Raw genomic sequence first — 16,523 nt, forward strand, 5'->3', positions numbered from 1 at the left:
TTCCTTTTTATAGAGGGAGGGAGATGAGAGGAAAGTATGAGGTTGTAAGAGGTAAAGTGTTGGGTTTGAAAAATATGATTTGATGTAAAAGATGACAGATTGTGAGGTTATTGTAATTATGCGATTTTTGATTTCGAAATATCGACACTACGTAGATTAAAGTCGTCACCATTCATTTTTTTAAAAGGGTATAAATAGTCACCCAGATAATTATTTTTGAAAAATTGGTATTTTAGGCGTTGTAGTGACTTTCGTTAATGGATAACGACATTGATCTACCTAGAGTTTAGGTAAGAAGGTTTGGTTGGAGAATGAAGAAGGTGTTAGGCATCTCATTCTCTCAACTAAAAGGTGATAACTTTTGATTTACTCCTTTTTTAGAGAGAAAAAAAAAGTGTGCCCTCTAAACAAAGAGGGACATTGATATTGGCATCGATCATGAGGATCTTCTCATTAAGAGGAAGGACTCTAATCATGTCTTGCCTCAAAGTCACATACTTTTGAAAAGTGTGGACTTTAATGGCTATGGGCCCACTCTCATTGAATGAGGGTATCCAATTACCTTTAGCCTCAAAACAGATTTTTAGTGGTGTGTGCAAGTTGTGAGTATGAATTAAGAAAGGTGAATTCTTTTGGAAAATGGCTATGACCCTTACACTTTTGGCTGACTCGAAGCCCAATCTACCAAAAGTAGCGGGGTGATAAATATATCTTAAGGAATTTCTAAACCAAAATTAAAAAGAAGGGGAGAGACATAAAAAGGAGATGGGGGAGGAGAAAGGGAAATTAAGTTGCATAATCTTATCATCAACCCTGCATTGTCTTTGAGATCATTTTTTCTTAATATGCGCTTTTTGAAACTTTAAAGGATGATTCTTAGATCTTGATCTTTTAGTATAGAGATTTAAGATTGAGAATTTGATAGTGTAGAAATTTTAGATTAGGAGAGAGAGATAGATGTGTTTTTAGAAATTGAGAAAGTGATAAAGGTTTGAGTTTAGGGATTCAAGATTAAGAGAATGAGAAATCTAAGACCTGAACGAGGGAGTTCAAACATGAATTATTTTTATATAAAAAAATGAGTGTTTTATAGAGGTTTATGATAGTTTTTAGGGTCAAAAGGGTCCAAGGTGGTTTGTAGAGGGAAAAATGAGATTTGTGAATAAAATATATGGAATTTGGGTTTAGTAGAGGGTAAAAGTGGAAGGGAGTAGATGAATATCTTTTTTGACCCATTTTAATTAGTATGGTAAAAATGGATTGTGTTTTGCAACTCAAGTAAAGAAGGGGTAGGGTGGTTGATTGAAATAATGACTAATGCAATGAGGTTGTGTAGTTAAATTTTGGGAGGGTGAATGTGGTGACAGCATGTAACAAAAGAGTATGGAGGTGTGGTTTAGGTGAGTTGATTAAGAGAATTGGAAATGGTGTAATATAAGGATAACTTGTGATGAGTTTTGGATTAAGTTGGGTTATGCCATGTGGTGTGGTGTGGGGTGGGGTATAGTACGTGTAGGTTTTGAGGGTGATAGTGGTCGGGGTTGGTGGGAATGGAGTTGGGAGGTTGATTGTGGTGGTAATTTTAGACACCCCAATTTGCATAAACCCTTTAGAGAAAGTCTAAATTTTCAAAATCTTAAGTTGATTTCAATTAAGAGTTTAAAGCCATTCAACGGGCCTACATTGCATAATAATTGCCACTTGACTCCTTTTTTCATGCATACATGCACACATTCATCATATCATATCATTTTTGCATACCGAAATCTTATCCCTAATCCATATCCAATTTCATGCCCACTTCTTTAACCTATATCTCAAAATCCATAAATCGACCCAATTCAAACTTATTTTCTATTACCATACCCTAACTCAATATTAAGTCCACATTTTAGTTTAATCCAAATACCCAAACATAAACCATCCAAGGTCCATAACTTAAATACTCAAACCTAAGTCATCCTAAGTTCATAATTTAAATACCCAAACCTAAATCATCATAAGCCCATAGCCCAAGTCCAAAACAAAGTTCATATCAAACCCATTCTAAGCATATGGCCTTACACCTTTCCAAAAGATGACACATGGTGGTCTTTCATAAGTCCCAATGCCCAATGCTCCAACTTAATTGGAGAGTCAACTCCCTTGAGAAATCTTAAGAATACCATATTCAATAAGTGAGGTCAAACCAAAAAGTTACTTTGGTTTTTAGTAAAAATTTATAAAATTAGAAGAACTTCCAATCTTACCCTAAAAAAGTAGGAATCATCATTTACATGCATGAAACTCTCCTATTAATCCATTTAAAATCATTGCTTTATAAGTTATTTACAAATGAACCAAGGTTTACTTTTTACCTACCGCTTCATCTTTACACATACACTCCCCTACTCACCTTCCCAAAAATACTTTTATTTTCTCACTTATATTTATCAAAAAATTAAAGACCAAAAATGCTTTTAGGATTTCTTCTCACATATTCCACCTTTACTTTATTAAAATTCAAAAAACAAATAACATAAATCTCATGCCATTTCTCTTTGTTTTTAAAGTCGGACCACATTGTTTTAAAAAATTCTTCAGAAAATCTATAAATAACCCCCTTTCCTATAAGAAATTTATTCTCTTAAGTCTCCATTTTTCAACCTAAAACTCTATCAAAATCTCTACTCTACCTCTCTAACCCTCTCTCAACTCAACCCTCAACTCAAAAACTTTTATCCATTTATCAACTTTCAACCAACAACCCTCATCTTTTTTAATCATCTACCATTCACTAAAACTCTCAATCTTCAAATTATTTATCTAAAAACTCAAGATCATTCAAGAACATCAAGGGATAAGGTGGGTGTAGATTAAGTTTTCATTTAAGTACTTATATTTTCTACTCATAACCCTCTATTTATCTTTATGTTCTAGAAAGCTTTTAGGATGTAATGCATACCTTCTCACACCTCCGATAGGTTAGACTTTGTTTCAATCGAAAGAGTAGGGGTTGAAACATTTTTTTCCTTATGATATATCTCATGCATATATTGTACATCATGCACTCACTCACATATGTTTAACAATGATGAATAAATGTGACATCCTCTTATTGGGTTTAAAACACTAAGTTTCTATCATTTCGTACATGCATTAAGGTTATGACATTAAGAAAACTCTAGTATAGAGTTTTTCTAAAATTCTAAACCAACGTTCCCACTCATAAAAAATAATGTAGATTATATGGGTTATCATTTTTCACAGGATTTTTCTAATGTCTCACATTAACATCAAAATCCCTTTTTAAGGGAATATTTTCGCATATTAAACACACTACTTTTTAACATGTATTTTTTATTTTCTTAAGTTTTTCAAAAGATTGGCTATATTTCAAAAGTAAACCACATTTGATGGATAAGATGGGGTGCCTAACACCTTCCCTATCCTCTAACTAGACCTTCTGTTTAGATCTTAAATAGACCATGCATTTTTCATATATGAGAGTTACTATAATGATAAATTAATTTTAAAATCATTTCAAGTGCCCATTCACACCTATTTTCAAAAAAGAATGGTGACGACTCCAAATAACGTAGCATTGAGATTCTATGATAAACATCTCATGTCTACAGTGACATGTGTCACTTTATGTGAATAGGCTTTCATGTCTTATGGGGCTTTGACTTGAGTGAACTTGGGTATGATTTTAGGGGTAGTCCATGGGTGAGTTGGCTTATGTTTTAAAAGAATGAGCTTTTGTAGGTTGGATTTAGAGATTGGTTTAGGCTAAACTTAGTTAAAGGTTGGGTTGAATTTGATTAGGTTAGGTAATTTTAGGAATTGGATAAGGATTAATGGGTTGATTTAGTTTGGTTTTTGAGAGAAGGGGTAAGGTTTAGAAATTTTGGGAATGGATATATAGAAAATGCATGGATTCATATGAAAACGAATTATTTGTGAGCTCATGTGCCAAATGAAGGTCTTGGGTCATTAAATATTAGATTTTCGAAAATTAGGTTTTTAATCCTTTTGATTGATAAATTGGTTTAAAACATATTTTTATGGGCCCTTTCGAGTGAGGGCCATGTAAATTGGGGTGTCTCCAACTATCGTAGGAAATGAGCTAATATGTAGGGAATGATGAATAAATTGAGTGTTGTAGAAGGGAAAGTATGGTATTGATTGTAAGTCATGAACATAAATGAATGGTGTTTTAGAGAAAATTTTGGTAATTTTTTAATTTTGAATGCATTTTTGGTAAATTTTATTTTTTGGAGTTTTGAAGCATGCATGCAAATGTTTATGGCATTTTTGGATGTTTTGAGTCCATTTTTGAAGTTAGGTTTGGCAAAATTGATTTTTGGAAGTCATTCGATATTAAGTTTGTTGGACCAGTTCTCTCTCCCAGTTCCCCATTTTCTCAAAATTATCATTTTCCTCTCATTTTGTCTCTCTCCTCTTTTCTAACAAACAATTTTCTTTCTCTTAGATTCTTCGGATTTCAGATTTAGACATTGTGCGCTTTTGGATGTCTACAAGATCTTCATGATCAGAAGGATTCTAATTACAACTATGTTCTCATATCAATTAGGAAAGAGATCAAATAAGGAAGAATTGTGACTATACAAAATAAATATGATAAAAATATAAAGATCCTAATTTAAGAAGGATATTGAAGATAAGGGAGATTTGGCAAGATTCTCACAAGAAGAGTTACCAAAAAGAGATGGACTCTCTAAGTCTATAAATAAGAAACTTGACACGTAGTTAAATGAGTTTGAACTCATTCTCTAATTCTATCCTTAAGATTATTGTTAAGTTGATCGTCAAAAGGTCTTTTGATCTGGGACCCCATATCAGGTTTTATACTTTTTGCCTCGAGTTTAGGGGTGGGGTAATATTTTTTTACCTACAACGATAAATAACATTTTAATGATATAAAATTTTAGTGATGTTGAATGTTTTACCTCTAATACCGTATATATTATATTGGTGTACTAATTTTTACCTATGGGTTGGGATCTATTGACTCCTAAGAATGACTCATGAAAAAACACACATGATCCAACATTTACAATAAGGTTGGTACATTATTTCTGAACTTTAAAGGAGAAAATGTAAAAGGGTATTGAGGGCTTGAGATCTACCAGATAGAAAAGACTTTTTTTTTTAAATAATGGATCTTATAGTAAATCGAAGGATGAAGGACCAATATTTACATCTTGGCAAGTCATTTGATTTAAATTGATTGATGTATTATAAGTAAAAGTCATTGTGCCACTAAAAAATTTCAATTTACAGTAAATTTGTATAGAATTTCTCAAATTTAAGGAATAAAATGTAAATAGTATTTAGTGTTTGAGATCTATCTAACAAAAATATGCTTTATATAGTAATCTTTACCCTTGTTAGCAAAATCTCCCGTTTAATTCTTGAAAAATTGGTGAATTTCTCATTTTTTTTTCAATGAAAGTATTATTCTCGGAATCATTGAACTATTTTGAATAATTCATGAATTTTAAGTTACAAAAGAATAAAACACATTTTTTTTACGAAATTTTAAAAACTCGGTAAAAAAAAAAAAATGCTATTGTAATTTGTTGCATGTTGCAAAGTGTAAACTTGTAAGTTGTGACGTGTGTAACACAAGTCGACTTTGAAACTGTCAAAATTTGGAGGAATCCACCTTTTTAAGTTACAAATGTCTTTTTTATCTTAAAAAAAAATGACACCGCCCATTATATTTATTTGAGATTACATCTTAAATTTTTAAATTGATGATTTATCCATTGACTTTGGTATTTTTTTATAAACCAATGGAACAATAATCTCAATGTCCTCATTATTACCATCATTATTATATTATCGAATTTTTGATTTTCGAATTTTTGAAATGAGACGGATAATACAAGTATAAAACATATGCCGTATATTTTTCATTTATCAAATTTTTTATTAGATTTCTAAGATTCAAAATTAAATAAAACTTGAATTTTTCATGTATTAAATTTTTGTCATATTTTGAATTGCGAGCAAGGATCTTTACTATTTTAATGAGAAAGCAGAGTAGAAGTGATTTGACACTAAAATTTGAAATCCAAAAAAATCCCTATCGTAATTTCTAAATTTCATATAATTCAAGGTCATTTTAGTCCAATTTCAAGAGACATAAGAGGTGGGGAGAAGTTGGAGACTTAATTAGAAGCAAAGAAGGAAAGACGAAAGAAGACGTAAGCTGACCCCACATTCCAACGGCACGACGAGTATGACTCGTAGCGAGAAAATAATGTCTTCGTTTTTATCGGATCTGATTGGTATGAGGAATGAAAACGAGTGTCACATTTTGGTGTCCTTAGATAAAGCCAAAATATATATCCCACCAGCTTTCCCAAATAACCCCTTTATATTTACCAAAATACCCTAAAGGTCTTCTCTTTAATTTTGACTTTTAACTTTTGTTTTTTGACTTTTGACTTTTGACTTTTAAAAATAAAATAATATAAAAATTTACGATGCGAACCATGATACTACACACTAACACACCACATCAGATTATTTATAAAAAAAAAACCAATCAAATGATTTTTTTTTAGTGTATCAACATCACATATCCTTAGGATAAATCTCAACCACTGATCTTTTTATTTTAATGGTTGGATTTCATATTTTTCTCTGAGTAAATTGCACGAGCTAAGATATCTCAATCCAACTTATAAATAGTAAAAGATTGTATACGAATGAGGGAAATCATTTGATTATTTATTAACATGAATACTTATTAGAGATGGTGAGAAATTTAAATTATAAACCTTGATTTTGAATTAGTATTATTAAGTAATTGATTCATCAACTTGTTAAAGTCTTGCATTTAAAAAATGAGTCGTGATTTTCTGACGCCCTCATACATTCCATGACATGGCATGGACTAGAACCACATAACTGCACATCTCCATAAATATTGTAGTTGTGTGTCCCAGGGAAAAAGAATTATGTTGTAGCACGTGCCACATCAGGGGTGTGTATGTTAGAGGGATGCGTCAGAAAGTTATTATTCTTAAAAAATATATTTTGAAATTCAAGCAAGAATTGAGAAGTAAATGCTAATTATGGGTGTAATTGCTTGATGATCTCGGATCTATAAGCCCAATAAGCTTTCGATTTCTCAATTTGGGAGTCGAAGACTTTATACTCTATAGATTCTATTTCGTCATGTTCTACTCTCAAGAAGGTTGATACATGCCAGATCTTTCTACTGGGAGAGGCTATGTTTGTTATTAGGGCACGTAGACTTTTCTTTCTAAGCTAGCCACATGAGTTACTAATTAATTCAAATTAGGCCCATCCATGTACCGCCCATAATTCTCTCAATCAAGTATTTTTGTGATCATCATTACATATAGATTTTATCATAGGAAGGTGCCAACTTAGTTAAGTTGGTAAAGCGTGCAGCATGCTGATCCCACGACTTAGGCTCAAATCCCATTGATCCCATTCTCACAATAACAACTAATTACTTTACTTACTTAGAAAGAAAAAAAGATTCGAACATAGTTTTAAAATTCTTTTGAATCGAATTAACTAGATTGAATTTCAAGATGACTTAACCCTGAAACTTGATGAAACTACTCTAGGAGCCAACAATCACCTCTATTGAATCAACTTGAAAAATCATTGAGTGAGGCAAAAAATTTGGTCAGATTAAATGATTACATTTATTATTTTCTAGAGATAAAAGGAAATATTAATAATTGTGGACCCCATTTTGTGGTGAGGGCATGCATCCTTTCTAATTTAGTGGGCTCAATCTAAATATCAAACACCAACTAATGAGATTTGAAGATTGCCATGAGTTGGGTGATATAGCATCAATCGAGCAAACTATTGTATTCAAAGAACTACATAGCTAGCCCACATATCAAATAATTCAGCCAGAATAAATGACAAATCCCGGAGGTCAGTGAGTTCGATCAACCAAAAGAGCGTTTCAAAAAGAAGTTCTATCAGTTCGAGTGGAAAAACCTCGAACACAATACGACAAAGAATTTATCACGGTCAGAACTTGATCATGCACCAAATCTTTGCATTAAATGGATATCCGCAGGTACTTATCAAAACATCGTTAACAATAATACATTATCTGATTCACCAATCCAAACAAAGAAATCAAATCAACCAAACAATTAATTCGTTGAAATACTTTGAATCTAACTCGAATATTAACATTAATTAATGAGGCGTGAGTGCGAAATCCGTAGTTAGTTCACATCCTATTTTGCAATACACCTAGACCAACCGTATGGTGACACTTATACCAGATTCGAAACTATAAAACCTCATAGGAAGAGTTAAAATAATTATTTCTTCATGCACACAAAACACAGAATCACTCTGCCACTCTCTATTCGTCATCTTTCCCATCTCAAATTAGCTTAATCTTCAGAGGACTTTAACAGGCACCACATCAGGATCTCATACTTCTTCCTTCAACTTTCAAAGGATAAAAAAATCCACCTTATCAATGAAGTCCAAAGAAAAAGGTCAAAAAATCAAAAGTCCATATAATAGAGTCGAAGAATCACAGATCAACCTATTTATTCAAGAATCTTGCACATCTTGAAGAGTGAAAGTTGTTAAAAACCTCCACAATAGTTAAATCAAAATATGAAAAATGAAAAATATTTATAAAATTAATATATATCATAGACTCATCCAAGTTCAATGGCGAGTCAACTCAAATTTTAAAACTATGGATAAAAGTAAATCTATAAACAAAGAATAAAATCTTCACCGATCTACCATGTATACGAAAATTATGGATGAAAGTAAATCTATAAACAAAGAATAAAATCTTCACAGATCTACCATGTATACGAAAATTACGCACTTCAACAAGGATTTATTATATTAAAACTCTACCAACCAGTCGCATCTTATCATCAACTCACGTCTCATAATCTCAGCACAACAAAACCGATATGGATTATGGCATTCTTGTAGTTCCACACAAAGTCAAGCCTAAATTATAAATAGAACAGACAATATATACAACGTGTCAGACAAACACAGACTTCTTCTTAGAGAAACGTCTTCGTCTCCCAAATCTCTCTCTCTGATTGCGATCTCCGCCGAAGAAGAAAATCTCAGGAAAAAGAGAAGGAAAGAAAGAAGAACGAAAAGAAAGAAAAAGAAACAAAGAAAGAAAAAAGAAACAGAAAAAGGCGAAACCCTAGGGATTGAAAAAAAGCCCTAATTTTTCTTTTTTCACAAAATCATGGACGAATTTACTCTCTCTGTCGATCCAGCTCTCGAAGGCGAGACCGCAGCAATCACCACCAACAACAGCAAGAACGATCATGGCTGGCAAACAGTGGTTTACCCTAAACGCCATCGAAAATCTTCAACAAAGCCCTCAGATTCCACCACTGATCTTGAAAAATTCCGTTCTAATGGTGGATCGAATGTGAAATCCAATGTTTTTCGATCTGTAGAACAACAAGCCGAAGAACGTCGCCGTGCCCTAGAAGCTCAGAAAGCTGCTTCTGTTACTGTAGTTGAACCTGTTCGTCGGTCGAAACATCGATCTGACGATGAGGATGATGGCGATGATGTCTCTGGTGTTGTTGGTAGTGATGATGGAGTTGTGGAAGAGAAGAAGCCGAAGCAGAAGAAACCGAAGAAGCCTAAGGTTACTGTTGCTGAAGCCGCTTCGAAGATGGATGCTTCTGATCTCGCCGCGTTTCTTGTCGATATTTCGGTTAGTTTTATGTTTTTTTTTTTTTTGGATTTTGTTTTGATCTCTGGAAGGAATTGTTTTTGTAGCTTTACACTAATTCAAATTCAATGTGGATCTGTTGATTCTTTTTTCAAAATTTAACTTTTTTGATCATTGTATCTTTTTTAGGATTTAGGATTTGATTTATTGATTCTTTTTAAAAATCGCAACTTATTTTTGTTTAATTTCTGGAAAAAAATGTATCTTCTTTGGATGTAGGATTCATATGCATCGCAGCAGGATATTCAGCTCATGCGCTTTGCTGATTATTTTGCTCGAGCGTTCTCAGCAGTGAGCGTGGCACAGTTCCCCTGGACTAAGATGTTCAAGGAGTCCACTGTTGCGAAAATTGCCGATGTGAGTTAGAATTGTTTCCTTATCATGCATGCTGTCCTTTTAATTAAGAAAAAAAATGTTACTTGCCAAAATTATTTATCAATGTACTTTGTTTCGTCTAAAATATTGTTTTGCATTTCTGTAATTTTGGTAATTTTTTTTCCACTCTTATTTTTTTAGTACTATTGTTTGTTTCTGTAAATTTAGTAAAAATAATTGTTTCCCACTGTTATTTTCTTAGTGATATTGTTTAATTGATGAATGATAACAATTGATCTATCCTGGTATGGAACATGGTATTAGATCCTTTAAACATTGTTATTTGCTAAATTTTGGTAACAAATTTTTTTTCACGTGGTACTACTATTGTTTTACTGGTGAACGTTATCAATTGATCTATCCTGTCATGGAGCACGGAATGAGATCCATCGAACATTGTATTTTCTGCATGCATGCAGTCGCTGTTTTGCATTGTTCCATTGAAATGCCTGTATTTTCTTTGATTTTGGTCACAATAATTGATTTGGGTAGTTATTTGATTATTACTATTGTTTTAGAGATGAACGTTATCGATTCATCTATCCTGGTATGGATCATGATATTGGATCCTTTAAACATTGTATTTTCTGCATGATTGCGGTCGTTGCCTTGTGTTGTATTATGGACTAGCTTGTAGTTTTTTAATTTTGGTAAAAATAATTGTTTTGCCATATTATTTGATTATTTCTACTGTTTTGGTGATGAATGTTATCTATTTATCTATCTTTGGCATGGGACACATGGTATTAGATCCTTAGGAAAAAGAATCTATTTTTTCAAAAATGACCGAAAACTAAATAAGTCGCTGGACTGTCCAGCGTTTTAATCACTTGAAGGGCATTTTTGGTAGAGCAATATATTTTAACTCATTAAAACGCCGGACGGTCCAGCGACTTAATTAGTTTTTGGTAATTTTTGAAAAAAATAGATTCTTTTCTATAAATATTAAAATATTTAATCCTCTTTAGTAATTTTTACTAAAACAAATGAAAGCATAAGCTAAGCATTGAATGAGTCACTGAAGGTATATGTCTAGATATATAGCTCATAGTTATTCATTGTCTCTCTTGTAGTAATTATCCCTTCTTTTTTTTAATTTAAACAAGCATCAATCTGAATTATCTCGTTCAATTGATTTGGAACGTGATAAATTTTCGATCTCGTAAAAATAAATCATATATTGTAGATACCAGACGAATCAATGATTTCCCAGAATTGTTTTCTAATCAATCTACTTCTGGATCTGCTCAGGAGAAAGTGCCAAGATACTTTGATCTTGTATGTTTTAGCAATACCATGGAGGGAACTAACTTTATAATTCTATGAGTTTTTTTTAAATTGTTGGTACCATCTATGATTTTTTGTTTAGGAGCTTAATAGTTTCTTTGGACTTAACAGATACCCCTGTGCTATGTTTCTGAGGCTGTTTATAAGACGTCAGTTGACTGGATTAGCAAGAGATCTCCTGAGGCACTTGGTTCCTTTGCTTTATGGTCATTGGACGGCATCCTTGCTGACCTAGCTAATCAACAAGGCCCTGTTAAGGGCTCCAAAAAGGTGGCTCAGCAGGCACCATCAAAGGCCCAGGTAAATTGCAGTTGTATGTGTTGCATTATTAATGTCCAATTAGTATTTATATTAGTGCTGGCTATGATGCTCATGTCCCCGACATCATTATTTCATTTACTTCATTTAGCATAGTATGATCAAGGAGGAGGTGCTGTACATTTTTTTCTGAAATTAATGATTCTGAATGATACCTGTGTAGGTTCATATTGATTTTTCTGTTGAGATTCTTGAGAACTTTGTAGTAGTAGGTATGTTATAAAGGCACAAGAGGTTCCCTAATCTAATTCAAAGGTTCACCGAAAATAGGTTTTAGTTTTCAGGGAATAAAAAGGAAAATCCTGAATGACAGATTTTAATTCCTTAAGCAAGTAAGTTGGAGTGAAAAACTGTGGATTCATCATGCTTTCTTGGTGTGAGTTTTAAAGATCCACATTAGACGCCTTGGAATGCGTTTGGATATAGTGTGGAAATGGTCCACAGCTGATGAGGTTGTCCTTAAATGTTAATCGAATTAGGTCCAATGGACCAAATTGTGGGAAACTGGGTAGAGTGTAAGAGAGAGATCATCTATAGCTGGAGTCTAATAAGCATTTTAATCGGTTTGGAGGTTTGAGGGGTATCCTCAAGTTTGAGATTATTTTGCGAGGGCTGGTGGAGCTCCAAGACAAGTTTGTAGCCCTACACTAGAAGCACCTAATCATCACTCAGAAGTCAGAAGGGTCCACTATACACAACTGTAGATTTGGATTACTTGATCTCCACTAGCCTGGTTTTTGGAGTTTCCCAACATGCCTTTAAGGTTCTTGATTTGATTGAGGGACCATTTTTTTTTTCTTTTTGTGAGTTTTGTAGATATGGTTTTTATCACTTACCAAACTGCTGTTGTAGAATGGATTATTTAGGCTTGTGATATACACGGAATTCTCCCATTCACAATTGGTGATTCTCACGTTACTCACTTCCCTTGAAATTTGTTTATGTTATTTGCAAGATGTTTCTTAATCCCTATCTATGCCAAAGAGAGCCATGAGAAGTATTCATTGGATCCGTAGATGATTTTCACTTGAAGGGCTTAATTTTTCAAAAGGCATATTTATTTAGAAACTATACCTGTCATGTTGTTTTGCTTTGCTTCTCAAAAGTTACTTACATATTTTTAGGTAAATGTATAAATGATATTCTATTGGTTCTACAGGTTGCAATATTTGTGGTTTTAGCAATGACATTGCAACGGAAACCTGATGTGTTAATCAGTATATTGCCAACATTGGGGGAAAATGTGAAATATCAAGGGCAAGATAAACTTCCAGTCCTCATATGGGTGATTGCTCAGGTAAGAGTACTTAATTTGGTGCAAAAAATTATTTTTTTTATTTTTTATTTTTATGTCAGATGTTGAATAATTTGGTATGTGTAGGCCTGTCAAGGAGATCTGGTTGTAGGGATGTATTCATGGGTACGCAACCTCTTACCTATAATCAGTGGCAAATCTTGTAATCCGCAGTCGAGGGACTTGATTTTGCAATTGTTGGAGAGGTTAGCATGAGCAAATTATATCTAGCCCTGTTCAGAATTTGGTTGTTAAGATCTGAAAGTTTATTGTGTTGTTGTTGCAGAATTTTGTCTGCCCCGAAAGCTCGGACCATTTTATTGAATGGCGTTGTCAGAAAGGGTGAGCGTCTAGTGCCACCGTCAGCTCTTGAGCTGTTAATGCGAGCTACCTTCCCTGCAACTTCAGCCCGAGTCAAGGTTAGTATCATTGTGGAGAATCTGACATATCTGTCCTTGATACATTATAGACCAATTCTGTAATTAAATTTGGGATCCTATGCATATGATATTTAATGAAAGCTTTTGGGTTAGGCAACTGAGAGGCTCGAAGCAGTATATCCCACTCTCAAAGAGTTGGCTCTTTCCGGTTCCGCTGGGAGCAAAGCAATGAAGCAAGTTTCACAGCAGATATTCAGTTTTGCATTCAAAGCAGCTGGCGAAAGTAAGTGCAAACACAAAGGAGTGACTCTCTGCCTTCAAGTTTCTTTAGTTTTCTTTGTTTGAAAGCTTATCAAGTCTTAGGTTTGTTTATTTGAGCTTGAGCTATAATTCACTTTTACAGGCATCCCTGAATTGTCTAAGGAAGCAACTTCTATTTGCATCTGGTGTTTGACTGAAAACCCCGATTGTTACAAGCAATGGGTGAGTTTTTTTCTTTTTTTTTTTTATTTTCTTTGATTTTTTTGCTTCTCTGTAATAACATTCCGAGTTTTTTTTTTTGGTTGGGTAAAATGGATGAAAACAGGACAAGATCTATCTGGATACTTTAGAAGCAAGTGTTGCTGTTCTGAGAAAACTGTCCAATGAACGGAAGGAGTTCTTTGTTAAGAACTCTTCTCTTGAACCTCTCAGGGAAGCTCTCAAGAGTTTCAGGCAGAAGGTAAACAAACAAGCCAGTGTTCTACAACTGTCTATGTTTCTAAACTAATCACAGCCAAATTTTCACGGTCATGTTTAAATTATGGTCCTACCGGACACATTGTTGAATATCTATTTAGATAGGATAAAAAACACATCTTTAATTGACTCAGGATCATATATTAATTGTGTTTGTGAAAGAGGCTAATACCCATCAATTTTTTTTTTTTTTTAAACCCAATCAAACGAAACCAACAACATATGGTAAAAGACTTAAAGTCATGCAAATGCTTGTAAAGTACATAATAATTCCAATAAAATATGGTTACATGATTATTAAAGCGGGAAGAAATTTAAATTCCGTTAGAAAAGATGAAAATGATAATATTCTAGTTGATAACATAGGCCAGCCTTCACCCAATACAGTTTCTCTGTTTAAATTTAGATAGAAACAGAAAACATCTTAATGGGGAGAGAATATCTAATTTGTTCAATTTTTTAAAATGCAGAATGAACATGCATTGGCTGATGGGGTGGTTGCGGATCATCAAGCATCCATCCGTGACGCAGATAAGTTCTGCAAGTTGATCTTGGGAAGATCAAAACGCAGTCGTGCATGTATGAAAAGTATGGTGGTTGCTGTTGTGGCCGTGGCTCTTGGTGCATTAGTTGTGTCTCCTAACATGGAGTTGTGGACGAAACTATCTGTAATGTTCAGCTCCCCCCTTGAATCCTACTGAGAGCATAAATCCTTAGGAAAGAAAAACTGATGGTGGTGATGGGACACACCAACACATACTTCACTTTTGTGTGTGTCTGGCATTATAGACAATCTAAGCAAGTTGGCCCAAAGTGATGAGCAGATAATGAGGTATTTATCGTAACTTGTTGTTTCCCATCTGCCATCAAAAACTGTGAAATTTTACTGATAGGAGATAGAGGGATTGAATAGGTTATCTGGTTTTCTTTTTTATATGACTTAGTTATATGTTGTTTTCTATAATATAGACAGTTTTCAAAACATTTAGTAGGAATGGGAACTATGGTTCAAATACCATGGGATTTTGATGTTTTCGTATTAGAGAATAAAGTTAAGCATTTGTACTCTAATAAACATGAGAGAGATCATTTGCTTCAATTACATGTAAGCTTTTTATTGTCTTGGTTGTTTTTTCACATAAATCATGTAATTGCTACATAATTTGGCTTTAAAATTTTGATGGGGGTAGCGAGGCCAAGAGTGGTTGGGTTTATGGTGGTAGCCTCAAAGCAGCTACTATGAATATAAATTTACCTAGAAACTTGATTATCTTTTATCCTGTGCTCACATGGTGCAAAACTGATTGGTCTCCGTGTATATATATTATTATATGTTCTCACCATGGGCAAGGCAGAGTCACTGGAGACAAAGAGGAAGTCCTTAATCCAAGTATGCATCATCGTGTCTCACGAGTTGGATAAATTTTAGTCTGTCTTGTCATTTATTTTATTTAGGGTAACACTTTTAAAAAGTATATATTTTTTGTGACTTCTAAGTAAAAAAAGCTACACAATTGTGATTAAAAAAACTACTTCTAAAAAGAAGATTTGAATTTTTTTTTATTTATAAAAATATAAGTGAAGAGAAAAAAACTATTTCTCCTTTTCACTCATGGTTCTAGAAGTAATATTACTATGGGTTCAAAACCCATTGTGGTGCAAAAAGGTCTTCACTTTTTTAAGTCTATGGAAGACCTTAAATAATGGAAAACTGTGATGGCATGAGAAATTAAGTAGATACTATTTCTTATCCTTTCATCTTTCTCTTCAATCTCTCATCTTTTTCTCTTTCATTCTCCTCCCAATGTCACAAACACCCATATCTTCCTATATGAACCATTGTCATTGTTTGCAAGGCTTGAGATTTGTACTCAAAAGGCTTTGAAGATGTTTAATGATATGATATAAAAGGGTTATCTCCCCCGTCGCGTTACTTATAATTCGTCTCATATATTACTATCCACTTTGAAGTTTTACACCACCTTTAAAGCACATTAAGTGCTCTCTGTGGTCAATAGAGAATTAATATACATTTAAATTTATTTATAATTCATTAAATATTTTTATAATTGGTATAACCAAACGAAATCATGTTGTTAAAAGGTACTTTTGCCAAAGTTATCATCACTCTCTAGTGTTTTTATAAAAATTACTGAAAAGTTACTTAGGCACTAACACATCCATCTATCTATTATTGGGATTTTGATTTTCACCCCTAAATCCTCTAAATTTACATACAATGTGGGATCATTTTCTTCCTTGATTGATAAGCTATGGTTCTATCATGGGTTTGTGAGGTGGAAGACGTTCCAAAATATTAACACTTACAATAAGAAAGTAGTGAATTTGGAACAAAATTATGAAACGGGTTATG

The 16,523-nt window shown here is 33.4% G+C and overlaps 1 protein-coding gene across 1 annotated transcript; it reads left to right on the plus strand.

Moving 5' to 3' along the window:
- The first annotated feature begins 9,050 nt into the window (after positions 1-9,050).
- LOC147394129 (uncharacterized) lies at positions 9,051-15,251 on the plus strand. The gene is made up of 10 exons (XM_086453983.1): positions 9,051-9,739; positions 9,977-10,114; positions 11,531-11,719; positions 12,897-13,034; positions 13,119-13,237; positions 13,318-13,450; positions 13,565-13,694; positions 13,815-13,894; positions 13,998-14,132; positions 14,620-15,251. Exons 1-10 carry the CDS (start codon positions 9,257-9,259, stop codon positions 14,848-14,850), a joined length of 1,776 nt encoding a protein of 591 aa, XP_086310109.1. The 5' UTR covers positions 9,051-9,256; the 3' UTR covers positions 14,851-15,251.
- Positions 15,252-16,523: the final 1,272 nt, after the last annotated feature.

Source organism: Akebia trifoliata, chromosome 9, assembly GCF_017979445.1.
Source record: "Akebia trifoliata isolate Shusen 1 chromosome 9, ASM1797944v1, whole genome shotgun sequence".
Lineage (NCBI taxonomy): Eukaryota > Viridiplantae > Streptophyta > Magnoliopsida > Ranunculales > Lardizabalaceae > Akebia > Akebia trifoliata.

Coding starts and splice junctions, on each gene's coding strand:
- LOC147394129 (XM_086453983.1), top strand. CDS start 9,257: ATGGACGAATTTACTCTCTCTGTCGATCCAGCTCTCGAAGGCGAGACC. Junction 13,238..13,317: donor ATTTTGCAATTGTTGGAGAG/GTTAGCATGAGC, acceptor TTGTTGTTGCAG/AATTTTGTCTGCCCCGAAAG. Junction 13,695..13,814: donor ATTCAAAGCAGCTGGCGAAA/GTAAGTGCAAAC, acceptor TCACTTTTACAG/GCATCCCTGAATTGTCTAAG.